The 22,601-nt window shown below is 37.2% G+C and overlaps 1 protein-coding gene across 1 annotated transcript in view; it reads left to right on the top strand.

Moving 5' to 3' along the window:
* Nucleotides 1–22,211, top strand: part of DROSHA (drosha, ribonuclease type III) — a 67,237-nt gene extending 45,026 nt beyond the window's left edge. Inside the window, exons 20-31 of the mRNA XM_010000891.1 lie at nucleotides 1,245–1,344; nucleotides 4,029–4,131; nucleotides 6,148–6,218; nucleotides 7,311–7,355; nucleotides 10,361–10,518; nucleotides 11,347–11,452; nucleotides 15,111–15,252; nucleotides 16,234–16,316; nucleotides 16,441–16,544; nucleotides 19,128–19,220; nucleotides 20,047–20,093; nucleotides 21,781–22,211. Of these exons, the coding sequence (XP_009999193.1) occupies nucleotides 1,245–1,344; nucleotides 4,029–4,131; nucleotides 6,148–6,218; nucleotides 7,311–7,355; nucleotides 10,361–10,518; nucleotides 11,347–11,452; nucleotides 15,111–15,252; nucleotides 16,234–16,316; nucleotides 16,441–16,544; nucleotides 19,128–19,220; nucleotides 20,047–20,093; nucleotides 21,781–21,911 (1,183 nt within the window). The 3' untranslated portion in view covers nucleotides 21,912–22,211. The remainder of the gene's footprint in view (nucleotides 1–1,244; nucleotides 1,345–4,028; nucleotides 4,132–6,147; nucleotides 6,219–7,310; nucleotides 7,356–10,360; nucleotides 10,519–11,346; nucleotides 11,453–15,110; nucleotides 15,253–16,233; nucleotides 16,317–16,440; nucleotides 16,545–19,127; nucleotides 19,221–20,046; nucleotides 20,094–21,780) is intronic.
* Nucleotides 22,212–22,601: the final 390 nt, after the last annotated feature.

The following is a 22,601-nucleotide window of genomic DNA, read 5'->3' as shown; positions in this document are numbered from 1 at the left end:
TCTCCATTTTCTACTAGCCTCTACTAGCCATTAGCTACTCAGTATTAAAAGCCAGTAGTCTACAAAGGTCTCCACTGCCCTTAAAACCCATGGCCTTTTCTCTCACGCAACAGTACAAGCTGGTAAGATGGAAGACTTGTGATTAAAATGTCTTGCATTTTTCATTGTCATTGTTCATCAACCTTCATCTGACTTTCTGAGTGAGCTTTTGTCTCAGTTCAGATAAACTCTGAGCTACATTTCTTTTCAATAGAATATGTAAGCACCTATTTAAGTCTGAAATTTCTTTCTAACTTTCTTGATTTCCTGTCTCTGCTTTTATGAATTATGATGCTTGATTAGATTGCCTCTGAGATTTATAGCAGTTTTTGCCCTTAAATAATCCTGCATCCATTTGCACTTTTCTCCCTGTATACTAGGTTAGTAAAATATTATAATAATTAGTGTCATCCACTGCCTTATTTGTAAGATGTTGTATTCTTTCCATCATTGCTTAGATAGTCATATATTAAGATATTCAGAACCATTTATCTGTTACTCAGATCATGGTTGGATCACTTAATTATTTTTTGTTTCTGTTTTATGAAATATCTTACTTGCACAATGACAAATACCATTAAAGGCAGTAGAAAGCCTATGATTTTTGCTCTTTTTTTTTTTTTCTCTCTGGTATTAATGACTTCACACATTTGATAAATATGGGTTGTTGAATTCTGTTCTTTGGCATCACTAGAAGATATTAAATTACTGTAAGTAACTTGTAAAACAAATATCCTGAGTGGCGGTTCATCCCAAATGAGTAGTATCATCTTAAAGCACTGTGTTCGTGCTGCGTGCTGTTTCTCGAAGCTGACGGGTTCCCTTGTGCTTCCCTTGTGCTTTATTCATCAACATCCTCTAGGTGTCAACCTTGCTGAACCCACTGCTGCTAGAGAGATGGAAACCAGCAGGTGGAGGAACTGCATGTTGTTACAGGGATTTAGACAGTTATGTGCCGCCCAGCAGAGAACTGACATTCTTCCTCCCCTGCTGCCAGTGCTATCCACTTGAATATTATTGAGAATTGTTTTAATCTTTGTTTCTTTGCCGTACTTTAAGCTGAGTTGCCACCTTGGGAAGGGACCTGTGTTAGCAGCTAGGATCTGAGGGAAAAGCACTGTTCCCTATAGGCACATGTTAACCAACACATTAACCACATCTTAACCAAATGCTGACAGCATCTTATTTGGTTTTTGTTTTGCCAGTGTTCACTTGTACTACTTGTTTCCCACTCTGGAGGAAGGAGGTTTAGCCACGTATCGCACTGCCATCGTACAGAACCAACACCTGGCCATGTTGGCTAAGGTACAGTTTTATGTGTGTTTGACACCTGTAGGTAGGATCTGCTAGTGTGTGGATATTGCTTCTTGAGGAATCTACCTGCTTTGAAAATCAGTGTCTTTACAGTGTTTTGTGTACAGGGTTTGGGATAGCTAAACACTTTCTCAGTTTGAAAGTAGATTTTAAAGATGAAGTAGAACTTAGTGTTTTCTCCAAAGCATCTTTTTAGGAGGAGTAATTTTTGCAGGCAGAAGGATAAGATTTTAGGATACTTACGTTGAAGGTGTGTCTGTATTTACGTTTGATAGTAGAAGTTTAGTGAAGAAAAGAAACAAAGTAGTTGTTTATAAAAGGACTTCCTGATAGAATATTTGGGGAAAACATAGCAGCAGGTGGAAGAGCAAGTAGGGAAAATTTAATTTGATCTGTTCCCTAGCCTATACAGTATTTTTCAGGTTCACTCTGAACTGTGAAAAAAAAATAAAAAATGTTATGAAGTCTTTTGGTGAAAAGTTGCTTTACCAAATGGGAAAAAATGAAATGTCTCTGAATTTTATTTAATTAAATGTTGTGAATTCCAGAGCTGTTTACATTTCTATATGATACTAGGGGCAGGAATATGATATAGAGAGTTGACTAGGACTTAATTGTACATAATTGGGTATTCTCATACTTTTTAAAGCAGTCTGAAACTTACTGAGATAATGTATTAAGCTGTACATGCACCCATACGTGCACACATGTCCACTGTATATTGCTGATAGTTTTCAAGTGCTCTTTTCATCTTCTCTGTTTATGTTCACGCAGTATTTTAAACAAGCATATCCAATCTGAACAATTTGGCAAAAAAAATGCATGATTTCTGACATAATCTTTTTGCTCAGTTCTCAGGAGAGGCTTAGGGTAGGGAGTGAACACAATCATTGTCCTCCAAAGCTTTCTTTAATGATTTAGATAAGTGTGAATTGATTGAAATATTTCAAATCAGGGTTTTGTCTACAAATATGTTACTGAACTGCCTGACATTTCAATTCATATTTCTATTTTAAAACTTGGCTCAGGAAAGCTCATAAATTCTTAAAGCCCTGTTCACAGCTTTTATCATTGTACATGATCAATTTTTTGAAAATGTTTATTGCAGCATTTTAAAACCTTTATTTATATTAGCTACATTTTTGAATATTATATATCTATACATTCCTGATTTCTCAACTTAACCTTTTTTGTCTCATATGTCTTATACCATGTTCCTGGTTTCATCCCCTTTAACTATTCCCTGCAGTGACATGTTGCATTCAGTTTACTCAGTGTAATTCTCAGCTCCTCGACTTCTCTTGTGCGTGTGGAATGCTGTTTTAACTGTGGATCAAACAATAAACTTTAGCTTCTAAGGGATTTTTTAGCAGAATTGCTAAATATCTGAAATGTGTTGTGATGAAAAATGAGAAGCAAAACACATACAAAAAAAACTGAATTAAGCTATGAAAATTAAGATAAGCCATTAGAGGTGGGGGAAACACAGCAACAGCCAAAGAACACCTGAGCACTTAAATGAATGACAATCATGTGTAAGAAGTTTTAATTTTATATAAAATAATTAATGTTCCACTTTTATTTTGACTCTGACAAGTGCTCCCCATACTTTATAAAACATGATGTAACATTGTTAGTCCCTGTGTTCTGGAGCAGCAAATTTAAAATGGAAAAATCCTTTTCTCCAATTGAAAGGTGTCTAAACCACACACCTCAAACAACTGTCCCCACTTTCACCTTGTAAAAATGATGCAGGAGTATGAAGTTAAAAATTAATGAGAAATAGTAGAAACATACCCATTGGGGAAGAATCTGTTCTCATACAAACTCTGCAAGATGAGCACATCTCTTCTTTAAAAATCTTAATAACGCTTTTTTGTCAAAAGATGAATACATAAAGAGAACCTAGTAGCTGTTGTCTGTGTTTCTGTAGCAGAATTATCGTATGTTCTATAGGATATCTGACTCACTACCTGGGATTCTGACAGAAGCAGAGCTATGGTTCAGGCAACAGATAAGTGTCAGTGATGCACATTTGAAAAGAAAAAGCTAGATGGCACTGCAGATTAAAATATAAGTTCTCTGCTTGCTGTATCCAGAGGCTTTTGTTACTGCCACCTGTTGACACTCCTAGAGGCAGAAGCCAGATGTTCAATGGATTGTATTTACCAGAGTTTCTGTTTCTCACTGTTCTACTTAATCTTCTTGTAGGCAAAATCTTTTTCCTCAGTGTAAACTCCCCACCCTTTGGATATTAGGATAATCCCTTTGGCATTTCTGAGGGCATTTCCCATGGGGGCAAACTACCAGCAAGGAACACAGCAACATTGCACCATCCAACCAGTATTGGACTATTTTTCTGTTACACCCTCAGCCCTCCTCTTGAACACACTCCTGAATCTCACTAGTAGCATGTTTTGATCTGTCTTCCCTTGAGAATGTGGTTTAATCATTTGTAAATTTCCCGTGCCTATCACACTGTAGTTGCTTGCCTCTGATAAGCAAATGTGAAGTTACCTAATTTTAGCCTATGTCTGAACTGAAACTAGGGAGAAAAGCTTTAAAGTTCCTTTGAACCCAGTTGCTGCATAATAGAGTAATTGAACTCTAATGACCAGAACTGGTACTCTTATACTTCTAATACCATGATTTTAACTCTTTTACATATCCTGCAGAAGTTGGAACTAGATCGATTTATGCTGTATGCTCATGGGCCAGACCTTTGTAGGGAGTCGGATCTCCGCCATGCTATGGCCAACTGCTTTGAAGCCCTAATAGGTAAAGCATGTGTATTTGTGTGTGCAGACAATTACATTTTAATATGTCTATGTGCCATGTTGCCTGTAATGGAGGAGACATAGATCTGTGTGAAGTAGTGTTAGTAAGGGCAGGGAGTACCAAAGTTTCTTAGATCTTACTCATTTTTTCCTGTCTCCTGCACATATATCATGTGTATAACATGATGTGTCAGTGCTATTACGAAAAAAATCTCATCTTCCTTATCCTACTTCCCATGCACTGAAGATGCACCTGTTTCATGCTGTTGTGGTGCACCACTTCTGTCCATCACCACAGAACTCCACTTCTCATGCATCACCATGGCCTGCCACCTGCAGCCCTCTGTGGGGGACTAGTTCTGTCACCATGGCCTGACAGGAAAAGTGCAGGCTCACTGCTTCCAGTAGTACTTACACAGACATGCAAAATGTAGAGTCCCACTTCAGCCCTGAATTTTAAACTTTGTGGTGTGCTTTCTGAATGCACGAAGCACTCCCAACCAACTCACCAGCTTAGTTCCTTTGTGCCTTGGTAAATTTATTCTGTGGCTTAAACATGTAATTTGCCAGGTAAATATTTTTGGTCTTTGCATTTTCCTTAAAAATAAAAAGAATGGCAATATGCCATAGCTTGTGTAATAAATCTACCACCCTCTGGCTGAGGATGAAGGGGAGCTGCGTCAAATTGCTATTGGGCACCAAGATGCTGATCAGTGACTGACTGTTCTAGTCGATAAGTTTACATTGGAGAAGTCAGGACTGCCTGGCCATGGTTACCAAATACTCAAGCAGCTTATCTGATCTGTTATATCTGCACAAACTCTATTTTAAATAACATTGTTGTTAAAAAGTATTTGTTTGAATACACAAAGGAAGCTAAATCTCACTGATTTGGCTTTGCATTCATCCAAACGTACTGTACATTATATTAAATATGGGAATGATTTAGTCCCAGTCCAGGTCTTTTCCTACTACACAAGCTCCTAAAACATTTTCTCCTGCTTTAAAGTATAGATTATTGTTCCCTTAGATTTCAGCAGTTCTGTGCACTCTGCCTGGGGCCAAATTGCATTTAATCTTATCAAGAAATAAGAGCTTTCTTTTTAAGTCTATTTTGCTTTGTGGGAATACTTTGATCTTTAAATTAAAAATAAATAAAAAGCAAACAGAAAAGGAACACTAGATATGTATCTGTGTCTTCGTTCATACGCTTCAACTTGTCTAGGATGTAATGATTGGGACTATTTGGCAGGCATTGAAATTTGCAAAGAGAGCAAGCTTTCTGTTTAACCTCCAATACAAAGTTGTTCACAAAGTTAATTGAGCAATAAGATTTTGTCAGGGCCATAACTAAAATCTGTGAGTTTGTTAAGGGCCTATAAAAGTATAGTAGTTGGGAGCTCCTACTTGAGAACCTTTATAACAGTCTTTCACTTCTTCCCTTTGATGAAAACAAGTCTAAACAACAACAACAAAAACCCCACCATAATCTCCAGAAACTGAAGGATGCAGATGTCCAGTTGCCAGTTCAGTCAGTGTATTATTGTGATATTGGAGAGACACTGAGGTCTGGAATAGTCCTGACATGTCATTTATGTGTAGAATGTAATGTTGAAAGTACAGAATAAATGAAAATTATTTGTTAGCTACTGGAATGTATTTCATACCTTTCACTATTTATGTATATGCTATAGTTAGCTGATTACTGGAAACTACTTTTAGAAATAGACTACTTCTAGCTTGATTTGATTAAACTTTGCTCTTTTGATGTATCATTTTCTGTCACTGATTTAACTATGTAAAGATTTTTCTGTGCATTTTATGACCAATGATTTATGTTGATGTTTAACACACTTTAAAATTCTCAGAAAAGTAGATATTACTACAGAAATCATGCTTTTTAAAAAATAAATGTATTGGAGATTAAGAAGTCACAGATCTTTTACTTTCCTGTGCTTAGTAATTTTCTAAGTACTAATGCGTTATTGACCTTTGACATACTGTTTCCCTTATGCAGGAGCTGTTTATCTAGAGGGGAGCCTAGAAGAAGCAAAACAATTATTTGGGCGTTTACTCTTCAATGACAAGGTATTTATGTATTTATATTATTTAATTTCCATTTTAAAAATAACTGAAGAGATGCTTTCTTGTGCATTGTTTTACTTGAGAATCACAAATGAACAGGAATACACCTGTTGTACTTAATTCCTGAAAACTGAGTGTAGCATAATGTGCTTAGGACAGGAAGCTGTACTGATTCAGGCAAAAACGTTGTTTCCTCAGGTGTGCTGTTTGTCATTTGGCATAGGTAGGAAAGGGTGGATGGCATGGGAGATCTGCAGAATTCCATTCAAAGAGCTACTTGTTATTAACAACAGAGATGGGTGCTGTGGATCCAGGTGGCATGCTTGGGGGAAATGATGCACATGTGGAGCCACTGTTCCTGTTTCATCAACTAAATCCTCCCACTCTAAGAAGTTTTAAACATATCTTTGAAAAAAATACAAGGGATTTTGTCCTTGTTTACCAAGAGCATGATTAAAAATCTGATCTGTTCTTATGTACAGCATCTTAGATAACTGCCAATTGGAAGTTATCCCGTATAATGGTTGAGGGAAGTAACCAGTACATACTGCTGGAACAATACACGTGTCATCAGTGAGGGGATGAACGACACAGTATTTTCCTTATTGAAAGTCTCAGAGTCTGTGAATTTACAAAGCTTATTAGAAATAAGTGTTTTGAAGCCTATTGTAACTCAGTGTTTATTTGCTGCTCAGTGCCTGTAGTGAAGGAACCTGTATGAAATGGAAGAAAATAAGTGGGATTTTTCTTTTTTTTTAGTCCTTGCCTTTGGTGAAGTCAAACTTGCTGCTGAGGAGTACTTGCAAATAAAGTTAGTCCTGAGGCTTAAACAAATCTTTTTCTTCCTTTAACCACTTTTTATTTGGTTCAAGGATTTTTCCACCTCTTTGACACAAGCTAATTGGGAAAACTACAGGCAGTTTGAACAGCAAATACATGATTTAAAAAATTAGTTTGCCAGCACTATTGAATTTGCAATAAGCAGAGTCAGCATCTGAAATAGTTCTGTATTTCAAGTAATGACATTTTATTTAGTACTGTGGAATTTGTTAAATGACTCCCTTGAGCATTAAAGGCATCTCTCAATGTTTGCAGGACCTGCGGGATGTATGGCTTAATTATCCACTACACCCACTCCAAGTAAGTGTGTCCCTTTCTGAAATAAATTTCACAGCTCTTTATTATTTTCAGGGATGCTTTTCCATACCTTTCCACTGTAATGACATTTCAGAAATTGTGCTGAAATGTAGCCAAATGAGATATATGTATGTTTGCCTTTGTATTTGGTTTTGGGGTTTGTGGTTTTTTTTTTATAAATGAGTGTCTGCCTCTCTGAGGCTTAATCACTCACCTTTCCTTAGCTCATGTTTGATGTATAACTGTGCCTACACGATGAATCTACTGAGAGGTAACATTTTGGCATCTTCTTGTTCATCTTCTTGAAGTTAGAGGGAAAAGAGTACAAAACCAATTTTTGTTTGTATTTTGTTAACCTGAAATGAAAGACTGAAACTTTAATAGTAGGAAGGTATGTTAGCTGAATGGAGTAAGTGTGTAATTCTAAGTACCTTTTTTTGGTATGTGTATGCAGCATTGGCGTGGTTGTTACAGTGATTCCAGTAGCATTAATAGCAAGTAAACTCTAAAATTATGAAGGTATAAAGCTAATTTATCATTCGTATTTTGGAGGATACAAGTTCACAAATTTTTACTTGACAAGGGTGGAAGTTGAGAGAATTGTTTTCCAGTTTGTTTTCCTTGAATGAATTCTGGGCGAGACCTAGAGCAAGTCACAGAGCTTCTCTCTGCACTGTAGCTCCTTATCTTCAGCGTAGAGACAGCAGCATTTTCCAAATGCGCAGCAGTGCTGCAGGAGTAGCTTTATTCAAATTGTCATCCAGACAGTAAGGTTTTCAGGGTCATATGAACATCTGGAAGTTTTCTTTTGTCCAACCAAATACCTGATATTTTGTACAGTCACTTTGACTCCTTTGAAACTTCTTGTGAGCACACCCTTCCCACAGAAGCTCACTTTGAGGCCTCCATTTGGAATGTCTTGTATATTTGTACAAATTTTACAATGGACAAAATCTTCAACAACGAATCAGTGCATATGAAGTATTTTTACAACCAACTCGCTGTGACTGTAGATAGAAAAGAGTCTTAATAGGAAGATAAACTTTTGAGATTCAGCACTGGCTATCATGCATGGTGGCACAAGTTCCCAAGAAAATTCTTCTAACTCTGGATTTCTTTTTTTTCTCTTGCTTTATTTTAACCTTTTTATCTCTGCTTTCACAAAGAAGACTTGGACACTGCTTAGAGATTGGAGGCAGTCAGTGTATGCAGCTTATAATTTCTTGCTAGTACCTTAACTTGTGTGATGAAAATTTATTTTCTTCTAAGTCCCAAAAGCCATCCTAACTCTTTACTTCCCCTAGGGGAAGCTGGTCTGGTTGGCCTTTTGTGCACAACTAGCCTGAAAAATTGCATTTCAAAAATTATTAAAAGTCACTGTAAAAATATGACAAGTTAGATGCAAATTAAATTTAAAAAAATCTCTAAGATACACAGAACTGGAGGCCTGTAACCCTATTACTGGCAGTAGTCAAGTCAGTAGAAATAGTGGTGAAAAATGTAATTAGTAGTCACCTGGGTAAATGTGGTCTCTTTAGGGTCAACATGTAAAGACAAGTCCAGCCTTACAAATGAATAGGAGATTGTAGAGGAGACAAAAAAAGCATGAGAGGATGCAGATGAAACTGTGCTTGTTTTCCCAAGAGGCTATTGGAAAGGTACTCACAAAAGGCTTTTAAAAATGTGCTTAAAAAAAAAAAAAAAAAGAAGAAAAAAAGAGGAAGGGAGAAAAAAGGATGGGGGGGGAAAAAAAAAAAAAAGCAACCCCATTGAATACCATCAGTCCTTACATGATTTAAAGGAATAGCTGAAATATAAGAAATGGAGGAGTGAAATGACCACATCTTGCAGGGGATGGAGATCACTGGCAGTTTTCTCTAGGGATCTTAGCTGAAGTACAGGCTGTTCGCATCGACAGCTCAGTGAAGAGGATGAACAGTGAGGTGGCAGTTTGTTGACAATACTGAATTATTCAGGGCAGCAGGGACAATAGCAGACTGAACAATTGCAATCTGCGAGAGTTCAAGAGTGACTATGGAGTGAAAAAGAAGATGGAATTCTGTGTAGGTAAATATAATGGGCTGTGAATGAGGAAGCAAAAAGCAGTGTCAATTCCACATGCAACTGAACTCCAAATAGACCGCTAACCACCTGAGCGTGGGATTTTGGTGCTGGAATATGTAATTCTATGAAAGTATCAGCTGAAAGCTCAGTAGTGTTTAAAAAAAAAGACAAATTGAATGTAATGAATTAATAGAAAATCAACAGGTAACAACCAAAAAAAAGATCTTAATGCCACTTTAAAAAACTGTAACTATTCTTACTTTTCCGTTGGGCATTCTCATCTGAATTATTCCTTCCCCTGAGCCAGTAGAGGTGCCTAGAGTGGCTGGAGGAAATGCCTAGGCCATTTCTCAGCTCCAGAAACCCATTTAACAGTGTCACCACGTTGAGGACATCAGACAAGAAACTGATAAGAAAAGATACTGACTCAAAGTGATAATTTTAATTTTCTTGTGTTATTGTGCCCTTCTGAATTTCATATACTAAGTATTTATTCTTTATTTTTGATAGTGAAGGAAAGTGGGAGAAAGAGATTTAGGGTTTGTCTCATCTTAACGTGCTGTCAGTCTGCCAGCATTATTCTAATAATTTTTAAATCTGTTGCACAGCTGCAAACAATATAATAATATTAGAAAACTCGGACATGTACAACTATACATGTTTTATGAAAACAAGTAGCCCATGCTATGTACTTGTAGAGACGAGGCCATATAAGCAATGTGTTGTAAATGCCTGAGCTGTTACAAAAAGTATACATCAGTGCTCATGTTTTCTTTGAGGGGTAATTATCCAAGACAAAAAGCCAGAGAAAACTGTTTTTTCTCACTTCAGCTGTACACAGAATGATTTGTATTTTTTCCCTTGGTTTAAAGAAGGTTTGCTTCCCTCTGCAAAGTTCTGAAACAGTGTCAGTTTGACAATTTTGCACTTCATTTTATTTACAGCTGCAGGAGTCCAATACTGACAGGCAACTCATTGAGACCTCTCCAGTTCTTCAGAAGCTTACAGAGTTTGAGGAGGCAATTGGAGTCATCTTTACTCATGTTCGGCTTCTAGCACGTGCATTCACTCTGAGGACAGTAGGCTTTAACCATCTGACTCTGTAAGTAAACGGCAAGAGTCCTTATGTAGCTCTGTTGGTCTTTCTGTTGGTATCCCAGATTGCTTTATTTGTAAACAAGCTCTAGATGTTCTCTGTGTTCTCCAGAAGAGAACAGAGCAGCCATGTTTGCAAGCCCACCCTGCTTAGTGTGCTGCCTCTGACGGTAGTCAGTGGTCGATACCTTGGGAAAGACTACAGAATATGTTAGGGGGCCGTTTTGGTATTTCTTCTGAGCTTTCTGCTCTATTGCTGTTTCCACATCATTCCTGAGACAGTAGCAAAACATATTTGGAGGTACCTTTGAGCAGAGGAATCAAGTAAAATCATGCTTTTTGGTCCAAGTTCAGCCCTTGTGTTCTGTGGAATGTAGAGCTGCCAGGCCCCATTTTAAAGCAAACAGTAGAGCCATACCAGTGGTTGCCTAGTCCAAGATCTCACGTGGGCTTGAACTGTGATGCTTTTACTTCTTGTGAATGGAAAGACCTTTTTCTTTATTGACATAGTTGTGTTAATTAGTTCACTTTCTTATAAGAAGTTGTATGTCAACAGCTCTTCTCCTTAAGTTAGTCTTAGATCTGTGATCTAGTAAGTGTGTTTATATGTAGCTACCTTGATCTGCTTTCTCCCTGAAAGATGGTGTTACAACAGTAATAAACTGTGTTTTCATCTCACCTGGTTAACACTGGAAAATAGTCTTAAATGCATTTGGAAATGAGGGAGGCTCACTTTCACATCACTCTTTATTTTAATTTATATGTGCATGCTGGTTTTGTTTTTTTCCTCCCTGAGTGCTTATTGATTTTGCTGCATTGATATCTCATTTTTCAGAGGCCACAACCAGAGGATGGAATTCCTGGGTGACTCCATAATGCAGTTGGTAGCCACAGAGTATTTATTCATACATTTTCCTGATCATCATGAAGGGCACTTAACGGTGAGACTGCCATCAATCATGCTCTCTAGGAGAGCAAGAGTGGGATGGAGATGGAAATTATGGGAGCAGCTAGTGAATTATTCTGGATTTGATTAATAAAAGAAGCCTCAGTAACCACTGCTCTTAATAAGGCTTTGTTAATTTTAAGTTGTGAGCACTGCAGTGAGTAGGAAATGGTGATTTATGAGTCCAGTGAAATAATTTTTCCACTGTCTGTGAAGTGGACCAATAATTTTAAGGATGTCAGTGATGAAATTGGGAGATAAGACTCGTTGTTCTTTAAAGACAGGTATCTAAAAAATTTATTTCAACAGATATATCACGTGAGCTTTTTTTTTTCATTACTTCTAATCTGTTGAACTTGCAACTAGACAGGGTTACATTTCCTAAGAAGTTTTTACAATCTATTTTAGTTTGATTTTCTGTTGTCTTTGATCTGGAGCTCTTGTGGTAGCTTTTGAATCTAATTTTACTACTGTAGTAGTCCTCTATTGTTGATTACTGTAGCCTTTCAGCCTCTCTTATTCTGGGCTTTGAAGATCCCAGTTTAAGGATCTTTCAGCAATTTACAGTACTATAAACATAAGATAGTAGTGTATATATATATTTTTTTTACTGATTGGTACTGCACTTAGACAGCTGTTGCTTTATTTGTGAGGAAGAAATTTCCTAGGCTTAGTAAACTTTTCTTATTTTTCAAGTCCTGACTAGAATAAAAAAGTGCTACATACCAGGAACATGAGTCAAGTCTTCTAGTTAAAGTTAGAAGGCAGCACTGTAGGTTTCTTACCTACTTGGAGGGGTTTTCTCAGATCAATAAAGGGACAACAGTGCTAATTCTGCAGCAGGCAATGTATTTTCAATATGCTTCTTGGGTCTTTCGGGCTAAAGCTGTTTACAAGAAAGAAAATACATGCTCTAACAAAAAATAATTTTTCTTCACCAGTTTTTAAGTTCCATTTACATTTGTATCAATTCTCCTGCCTCATTGAGGACACAGAGTAGATAAAGCCTAAACTTTTGAGGTAAAAGTTAGAAGTGAAAGAATCTTGTAATTAATTCTTCAGAGAAACAAAAACATAAGGTAGAAATCCCAAGATCAGAGGGGGTTTTTAGCTTTTTTAGCTTTTTAGGTGACTTTTAAAAATGTAGGCATTAGTATTGCTATAGTAAAATAATTATTTCAAGAACTATTTGGCAGGAAGGATATTAAGGGTTCCTATTAATTGTGTAAATACTCAGAACAATTATCAGAATGTCTCTGTGTTGTTTAAGATAATTATTAATGAGTTAGCAAGTAGAACAAGTAGACCAAGTTTGTAGAGAAAATGAAGTTAGAGTGAAATGGATGCTGAAGACACATTAGGATATGGAGTAGTGGGCCATGCCCCAAATAAAATTTCAGCTCTGGGAAAGTGCATGCAGTGAAAAAGAAAATAATCTTAGAATGCTTTTAAATTTTAAGACAAATGAAATTACATGTGTGAGAAAGGAGTCTGATGATGTGGGATCTGCAGAGAAACAGTAAATACTGAGCTCTTCTACTGTTACCTGGGAACTTGCCTACATTTCCAGTAATAATGGAATGTCAGCTGAATGGTGTCTGTAGTGTTGAGGACAATTTTGGTCAAGGAGGGGAAGATTCCACTTGACTGACAGTGCAGCAGCTTCCCAGTGTGTAGTAATTACTTGTGAGGAGATGTCTGTAAATTAACTATGTTTAAGAAAAAGAAAGAACATAGTCTTGTCTGCATATTTTGAGATAGCCAGGTGCTCTGCCAAAAAAGAGGATGAAATTTTGTTGGGTGTTGGAAGATACAGCTTCTCCAAAATTGGCTTATGCTAGAGTATTAGGTATGCCAGAGTATTATAGTATGATGTGTTAAGATGGCAGAATGAAAAAAAAAACTGTCTTTGGAATTAGAGTTAAGCTCCAGTTGAGCATGCATCAGGTTACAGTGTCTGCAGTGATGCAGGGTATGTTGCCAGATTGGAGACTAGCTCTAAAAATATTAGTGGGAAAGCACAGATAGCATGTCTTCCCCTTGTCATTAAGGGGAATTGAGTTTCTTGCTAGATCCTACTCATATAGAAGGCAAATTCTAATAGAGAGCAAGTGAAATAACCACAATGGTAGAAGGATAACAGCTCAGTTTGTTGGGTTTTTTTATCTTTAATTCACTATGTAGTATATATATTGCTCTTCGTTTTATGGTATTACTGATCATGATTGTGTCCCATCAATATAAATGCTCTGCAAGCAAAAGAGATTCTTCTCCCATTATAAGAAGCAGATTTTATGTCATGTGTTACTGCACTTGTGTCATGCAGGTTGCGTATCATGCTTAGGATTTTGTTAGGGAAAGTATTGAGTTTTCTATCTTGAGAACATAAAAGCGAAGAATTTTGGAATGGAACAAATGAAAGATGAGTTTAAGCAGAGCTTAGGGAGGTGGGTAATAATCCTATCTGCAGTCTGCCTAGTTTATGAAGATCAAGTTGTGAGTATCTGCTTCATACATCATTGCCAAACAAATTATGAACATACTGTTCTTTATTTATCTGTTGTCAGAGATGAAGTATCAAGTGCAGCAAATAAATCTTGATTTTCATAAGCTTAGTTGACATGCTGGAGCCAGGTAGCATATAACTTGGATCTAATAAGATGAGGAAATGTGACATAGAAGACAAAGAGAGAAAAAAATGTGCATGCAGCTTCTCAACTCTAGATTATATATAAACAGTAGAAAAGAGAGACATTCTTTTCTCATCACCCATAGTATCACTGACTTATAAAATTAATGCTGTTTCATTTAAAGCAAAAAAGCAAACAGAAAGAAAAAAAAGCTCACCTTTACCTTCAGAAACCCCAAAATTCCAAAGTACTCCTTTTAAGCTTTACAGGATTGCATCTTTGGCAGAGCTCTATGTTTATTTAAGCAATCTGCCTGGAGCCAGGGTTACTCACGTTATGGAACTCTGCTGGAGAACAAGCTGTCCTGGACATTGTCACACACTGAAAATGTTAGAGCCCCACCTTTTTCAGGGATGCAACAGCTCAGCCAAGGTGCCTTCAGTAGAGCAAGCAGTACATACGGGCTGTCCAACTCTGCACTTTCTTCTCTGGTTAAATGAATGGAGCAGCTTCCTCATCTGCTTGTTTTGCAACACTAGACTGTCTTGCTTTAATATGCATTTGTTTTAATCACTACCTCTTTATTTCTTATCTGGGGGATGCTGTGGACTGCTCTGTAGACTCCAGAATGCTGTATGCTTAAACTTCGTGGAAAAATGTATGTAACTGTGTTACTTAAGCTGGAAAAGTGCATATTACCTGAAAAAGTGCAGGACTGACTAAAAGATGCTGTGTGATTGCACAGAAGCATTTTGAATGCAGAATACAGAATGTGTCCATAGAATAAATAAAATTTGGTGAGAAGAACTGAAATAGAAGGAAAAGTCAGCAGTAAAGATAATGTGTGCGTGTGTGTTTATGTAATCATTTGAGGTATGCTGAAAGCAAAATATGAGTAAACTGAGAGAAGAGAGAGACTACAAGGATAAACGTAACTTACTTTTTTTTCTTTCCCCAGCTCTCCCTGCCTTTTATAGGTAGGCATTGGTAAATCATTCCATTGAGTTCTTCTTTCTGTTGCAGCTGTTGAGAAGTTCTTTGGTGAACAACAGGACACAGGCCAAGGTGGCAGAAGAGTTGGGCATGCAAGAATTTGCCATCACTAATGACAAGACAAAAAGACCTGTAGCTCTTCGAACTAAGACTTTGGCTGATCTCTTGGAATGTGAGTTAATTTGGTTATAACAGCCTAGTACTTAACTTCTTTTTCCTTGGGGCTTGTTTAAGAAAGCCATTAGAAATCACCCAGATTGCTATTAAAATTTCAGGTTTTCAAGTAAATTATGCCTATACTTTTGAAAGCCTTTTTTTTAATATTAGCCTAGATTTTTGAGCACTAACATAGTTTTTTGAAGTCTGTATGAAAGCATGACAGAGGCATAATTAGAGACACAAAGTTGTAGGCTTAGAAGCTGAGGTGTCATGAAGACCAGGTCAAAAGCACGTCTAGAAAGTTTGAATTTGGTAATCCAAGTTGGGCTGTTTAACAGCAGTTTCAATGTTTCATTAATCTGCTCTTGTCACTGTTGAAAGATGAAGTAGTTCCTTCAGCAGGTGAATATTTCTGTGATTCGTTCCGACTGCATTTTTGGAGTTTTCAAGGTAATGATTCCACAAAAGGGAAAGGTACATGGAAATGAAATTATTTTTAGTCCATTTATGGAAGATTGTGCTACGTTCTTTCCAATGGAAGTGGGAACAGTGATAAATATTCTGCAAATAAAATTAATCTTGTATCTTGTATTTTTTAATATATTTTGTAAGCTGTTCAGACCCCTTGGCTTTTTCCAGATCCTCTAAGATGGATGGAAATAGCAGACAAACAGGAGTGATTTATATATAAAACTTTTTTATGGTACCCTGTTGTGATTTATTTGTAAGTATCCATGGTCTTCTGGTTAAATTGTGAGATTAGGAGATCAGTATTGTTCCTGTCTCTTTAGATGACTGGGTTTGGGTGAGTCACAATCTCTTGGTCAACTTAATTGTTTTTTGTATATGCAGGATAATAACACCCTCATCGGATCACTGCTGTGAAACATAATTGAATATGGCTGTAGAGTACTCAGAGATACTTGTTCCTAGAAGCGCAAGCATTAACTTTTTCCTTGAATGAGTGACAGTACCTTTTTCTTTTTCCCCTCAGCCTTTATTGCTGCCCTGTACATTGATAAAGATTTGGAATATGTTCATACCTTCATGAACGTATGCTTTTTTCCACGGCTAAAGGTAAGATCAATCAGGCTCCTACTTTCCAGCTACTATTTATACGTGTTTAACAAACACGTTCTTGCAACTGGGACTCTTACCACAATCTCTCAATCATCAAAGCATCTTTGTGACTTTCTTACAGGAGTTTATTTTAAATCAAGATTGGAACGATCCTAAATCTCAACTTCAGCAGTGCTGCTTGACTCTCAGGACAGAAGGAAAAGAACCAGACATTCCTCTTTACAAGTAAGAACTGACATCTTATGGGTACAAGCTAATTATCAGTCTTTCTTGTATATGAAAGAAGATGTGATCAGTCACCCTACCTTTTTCCCATAATTTGGTTTTATTGTAGTTATCCAAGCCCTCCAGTCTTTCTTTGCCCAAAAATGGAAAATGTTGAACCAATGTTTTCTGAGCTTTAGGTGTTGTAAGCCTTTACAGGGAAGAATTAGTAAGCATTATATGTTGTACAAATGCAAAGGGAAGTACAATTTTTATGTTCTAATTGGCATCATTCCATATTTGTTCTTTTTTTAATGTAAGGAATGGCAGTATTTTAAATGAAAGTACTGGAATGATGGCTGCTTGGGTATGAAGTCAAGATACCTTCAGTCTATATTCAGTAACAGTATGAAGTTTCTCTGAAGTCTAAGTGTTATGCAAACATGATACATGTCTTGTGTTACACGTCCTGATTGTAGACTCTGTTTCTAATCCAGAGTCAGGCACTGAAGGGCAACACAAATTTTGGACATTTTCGCTGCACAATTCAGCGCATGTACGTCCTCTTATTTAGCGATAGAAGACATTCAGGGTAATGAACCTCTAAGCTTTTACACCTTTTACACCTGAAGCTGGATAGGATGGATCTCCCTTCTCTTTCAATTGTAAGATAGTGTAATAACTGCTTCAAAGAAGCAATAATAAACTTAAGGTTGTATATTGCTTCCATATGCATTAAATTAATGTAGGAATGGATGCAATGTTAGCCCCTAAAAGAAGATTAAAAGTCTATGAACATTCAAGGCTTGTACTGTTAGGATTGTTATATAAAAAAGATATGAGGAATTAAAATCTTAACTCCATTTGTCACTTTACTTAATTAAAGTTTTTGATGAAATGTAGCAGTTTGGTTATACTAACAATCAGTACACCTCAGAAATTAGATGGCTTTAGGACTGCAATTGATGCTCTGCAAATCTGACTCCTCATTATCTCTGTATGAAAGCTCACAGCTTTGTCTTGAGTGAGGGAGAAGAATACAAAAGAAACTATTCCTTATTCTTGTAAAATCCACTGAGTTTCTAGTACCAAATGCTTGTTTTGTTTTACTGTGATGATAAATTGATTTTTATAGTACAGCTTAGAGCTAATAATATGTTATCTTCCTATTACAGAATCGTAGAATGGTAAGGTTGGAAGGGACCTTAAAATCATCAGGTTCCAACCTCCCTGCTATGAGCAGGGACACCTCCCACTAGACCAGGTTGCACAAAGCCTCATCCAACCTGGCCTTGTACACTTTCAGAGATGGGGCATCCCCAACCTTCCTAAGCAATCTATTCCAGCACCTTACTATTCTCATGGTGAAGAATTTCTTCCTGACGTCTAACCTAAATCTCCCCTCTTTCAGTTTAAAACCATTACCCCTTGTCCTGTCACTGCCCTCTCTAGTGAAAAGCCCAGCTTTCCTTTAGCACCTTCAGCTAAAGGAAGGCCACTAGAAGGTCTTCCTGCAGCCTTCTCTTCTCCAGGCTGAACAGCCCCAAATCTCTGTCTGTCTTCATAGCAGAGGGGCTCCAGCCCTTTGATCATCCCCATCACCAGTCTCTGGAACCTCTCCAACAGCTCCATGCCTTTCCTGTGCTGTGAACTCCAGAGCTGTACACAGTACTAGGTGGGGTTTCACAAAAGAAGAGCAGAGAGGGAGAATCACCTCTCTCACCCTGCTGGCCATTATCTTTAAATTCCCTTTCTTACAATTATCTGTTTCACTGGAAGTCAGTACTATTGCTTTTCAATTTGAGGTGTGTTCTGTTTGCTCTTGTCACAGGAAGGAGACAGAGTACTATAGTTAGATATTTAAAAAATTGATGTGAAATTGGTGTTCCTTCCAGAAATAAATGAGGTAGTGTACAGAACTTGAGCTGACAGTGGAAGGGTATTTGGGATAGCAGGAAGAAACATCAGAAGCAGCGATTCATTGCATGTCTAGGGAATTTCCTTTTTTCCCCTTTAGGTGGCTGTTGATGCATGTCCTAGACTTTAGCTCAAATGGCAAGTTTGTTTCATAACAAACTTAACTTTTCAAAGCTGATGGAAAATTTCTTTGTAGTGTGATATTGAGTAGGTAGAAAGCTATGTCCAATATAAAGTCATTTAGAAAACTTGCTAACTGAACAACTCTCAGGGACTAAAGTTTTAGTGAACACAAACATATTGGTGTGATTATTTCCAATTGCACAGCTACACACAATTTATGACTTTTTAGAAGTGTTTACACAGTGTTTAAGCACTTTGTCTTACAGATTTGTGCTTACAAAGTTTTAATTTTCAAATGGTGCTACTGAATGAACCTGGAGGAATAAATATGACCAGTATAAACAATGTGCATTCTATGTAAATCTCTCATTTTTATTGTGCACCATACTGGTAATCTCTGATTTAATGTGATTTATGCAGGCATCTTTCAACCCATGCTCCCTGCTTCACATTAATTCCACTACAGGTATTGACCAGACTGAAAGCTTGGTAATGTGTGTGTTAAAAACAGATTCTGAGTTTTAATACTTCCTGCTTGAATAAATAATATATTTTTTATTTCAGGACTTTGCAGACAGTGGGACCATCTCATGCCAGGACATACACAGTAGCTGTTTACTTCAAAGGAGAAAGAATAGGATGCGGCAAAGGCCCAAGGTAAAAGTGAAAAATTAATTGCATGGTGTTACAGTTTGAGTGTGGTAGTGTCCAAAATTACTAGATGTGGAAATGGACAAGTGTGTGGTTGGCCTTGGAAGATGAAAGCTATAGGAAAGCTGTAGAGTCTTCTTTAAGCTGTTCTGAGGTTCTACTTCAGGAATACTTGAGGGGTTCAGTGTGTGTATAGTTTTGAGTTTTAGGCTTTGGTGAGCTTGCCTGCAGGGTTGCTGACAATGCGAACCCACTTGAGGTGCTCAGACTAGAAACTGCAGAACAGCCTCCAGGAAACAGTGGCTTGATCTTTGGCTTTGCTACTGGATTATTGTCCCATTTCAGCTGACAAATTTAGGGTGCAAGCCTCTCAGTTTTGTTTTGGTTTTTTTCTGATGTTATTATTTCCAGGCATTTTATAATGGTTTCTAAAGTTTGAAAGACTTCAACCATGAACACAAAGACCTCATCTTATTTTCTGCTACCAAATCTGGTGATGGTTATAAAATTATCATTGGTTTTATATCATTCACATCTCTGTGATTTTGTTCCTTTTTTTTTTTTTTCTCTCAAGTAAAAGCAAATACTTCAGTGACAAATGAACTAGAATATTCTGTTAATGTTATTGATCTAAGTTTAAAAATATTTTACTGGAACTGTAGTGCTATTGTTCACATATTTATGGAAAGGCTGATACAACACTGGCAATTACTCACTACTGGTTATACAAAGCATTTTATTACAAAAAATGTAGCTAGTATTCCACTTTGTCAGAAACTTTATTCTATACAACTTAGATCTCATGTAACATGTTTTTGTTTGGCTTTCACAGTATTCAGCAAGCAGAAATGGGAGCTGCAATGGATGCACTTGAAAAATGTAAGATATTTGGGTAACAAAGAAAATAATATCTTTTTTGTATCCTTGGTCTTCAGTGAGGTGAGGTGCAGATTTTGTTGGGGGATAAGATGTGAACAGAACGTATATGCAGCATGCTGTCAGTTTACGAGCAGCAGGCTTTCCTTTTTGTACTTTCAAGACACTTGTGTAATGGATGAAGTGACAGAGCAATGAAGTTAATATGATCAGTGACAGAGGTTGCAATTTACAGGGAGCCCTCTGCAGTGATGTCTAGTTGAGATTTTCCATGCATAAATAAGCAGTGAGATAAGACTAGTTAATAATCTCTGATAGTGTGGTTGTCTCATCCTCTAATTTGGGAGAGCAGGATAATTGCTTTTAATTTGCCAATTTAGAAAATAAAATTTTATCTCAGATTATAAAGTAGACTAGGTTAAAATCCCCAGCCAATCTGAGGTCTACCACAAACTCCTGCAGATTAAGTGGCTTTTGCACCGTGTTCTCTAGCTGAGCAAATCTGTGTTGCCTGGGACCCAGAAAGAGGAGGAAAATGCTTGATGCCAAGGGACTCCTCCCTTAGGACCCTCAGCTGAATTCTCTCCTAGTAACCAATGAGAGAGAGAGAGAGAGAGCAATCCTTTGCTGAGACATCTCCCAGATTAGTTTATGGCTTTACAGGTTAGCGCAGTAACCTTTTGCATTTATTTTAGACACAGAGAGGTAGCCGGTGCTAATCCCAGAGCTCTGTGTGGTCCCAGCAGGATCACTGCCAACTGCAGCCTGCCATGTGTGGTACCACCTCTTCGTTTTTGGACTGACTGGAGGGTGCAGGTCTCTGCAGTGCAGAGACACAGATGAATGTCAGCACCTCGGTCATGCAGAAAATGTCATATCCTGTTAGCTGAGCACTAAATTGAGAGCAATTCTGATCAATTATATAATCTGGTTTTACAGCCTCAGATCTAACTAGTGTGCATACGTACCAGCCAATAGACAAATGTCTGAAATCAGAAGCATCCATCCCCCTAGCTAATTCTCCATCATCTCAGCCTTGTCTAGTTTGTTTTAGCCAGTCTTCACTCATCCATGCTCTTAAGACTACACTAAGGCTGCATTCTGGTACGTAGCCAAGCATTACATTTTTCAGGAACAGATTTTACTGTGTTCTATTTTGCTGCACTATTACTTTCCCATTAGGAACCCTGCCACAATATGGGGCATATAGTGGATTCTGCTTGATCTAAATAATAATAATAATGGAGACATCTGTACAATGCTTGGAACCAGTGGCTCATTCTTTTTGGAGTGAGAACAAGACAAAAAACCCCGACTATTTTGACAGTAGTCTCACATTCATTTTTCAGTATCGACCACCTGTTGCTAAGGGAACAGAACGTGCAATCCAGGTAATACCTGGCCATATTGCCATACCAAGATTTTATATTTTATTTTTGTGAGTCTATTAGATTTGGCAGTGCTTTGTAGCAGGAGAAACAGATGTGGAAATCATGAACAAACTGAAGTCTTACAACACACTGCCCTGGTTTATTAGGGATTATTAGAAATAAATGGGTTAAAATTGTAATAACATTATCCCCCCTACACCTAATCTCATCAAAGTTTAAAAAAGAAAAAAAAAAAAAGACCTGAAGCTTTCTATGTTACCAGTTTGTTTATTAATGCAAAATATTTCTCCTTGTGTCAGATAACTTTCCCCAGATGGCCCATCAGAAACGGTTCATTGAACGGAAGTACAGACAAGAGTTGAAAGAAATGAGGTGGGAAAGAGAGCATCAAGAGAGAGAGCCAGATGAGACTGAAGAAGCAAGAAAATAGGAGGGCACAGAAGCAGTGGCATATTTACTTACTTAATAACTGACTGTGGCCTATGGAGACCTGACCTAGTTTCTTGCAGATGATGAATGAAGAGTGCCTGTTGATAAAAAATAGGAAATTGTAATATCTTCTTAGAAAAGTGTGTGTATATATAGAATTTCTTTTGTTTGGTTTTAAGTGCAGTTTGACCTTTTAATAATATTTGATTTTAAATAATTTTAATATTTTTTTTTTAAGTTGTGGGATTATTTTTATTATTTTTACTGTCTTGGATGATGTAATAAAGTATTAATTTCAAAAGCCTACAGGAGGAAAAGCGGTTTACCAGTTGTGTCTTATGTCCAAATGCTTTTTTGTCAGTTATCAGCAAAGTTATTGCATGACTTCTGCTGTGGAGGAGGAAAGTGTTATGAGAAAGACATTCAGCAGTGCACTTAAGAATGTATCTAATTTAAATTTTGCAGCTAAATTAAGTTTCTGATTCTGCTAAACCAGAGCCATAAGTTTCAGTCCTTGTACAGAAACTGCTACAGTAATTTAATCAAAGGAAATACTCAGTGTTGTTTTAAACAGTTGATTCCATGTCTGGAATGTGACACAGGTGGGTGTGGAAGGTTGGGGCTTTTCTATTTGAATCAGTATTATAAAACTCTAAGAAAAAGAGAAAAAAGGTAGTTTTGAAGCAAAAGA

This window comes from Chaetura pelagica, unplaced genomic scaffold (genome assembly GCF_000747805.2).
Source record: "Chaetura pelagica isolate M959 unplaced genomic scaffold, ChaPel_1.0 scaffold104, whole genome shotgun sequence".
In the NCBI taxonomy this organism is placed as follows: domain Eukaryota; kingdom Metazoa; phylum Chordata; class Aves; order Apodiformes; family Apodidae; genus Chaetura; species Chaetura pelagica.
Note: the sequence above shows the minus strand (reverse complement) of the source record. Positions and strands in the feature narration are given on the sequence as shown.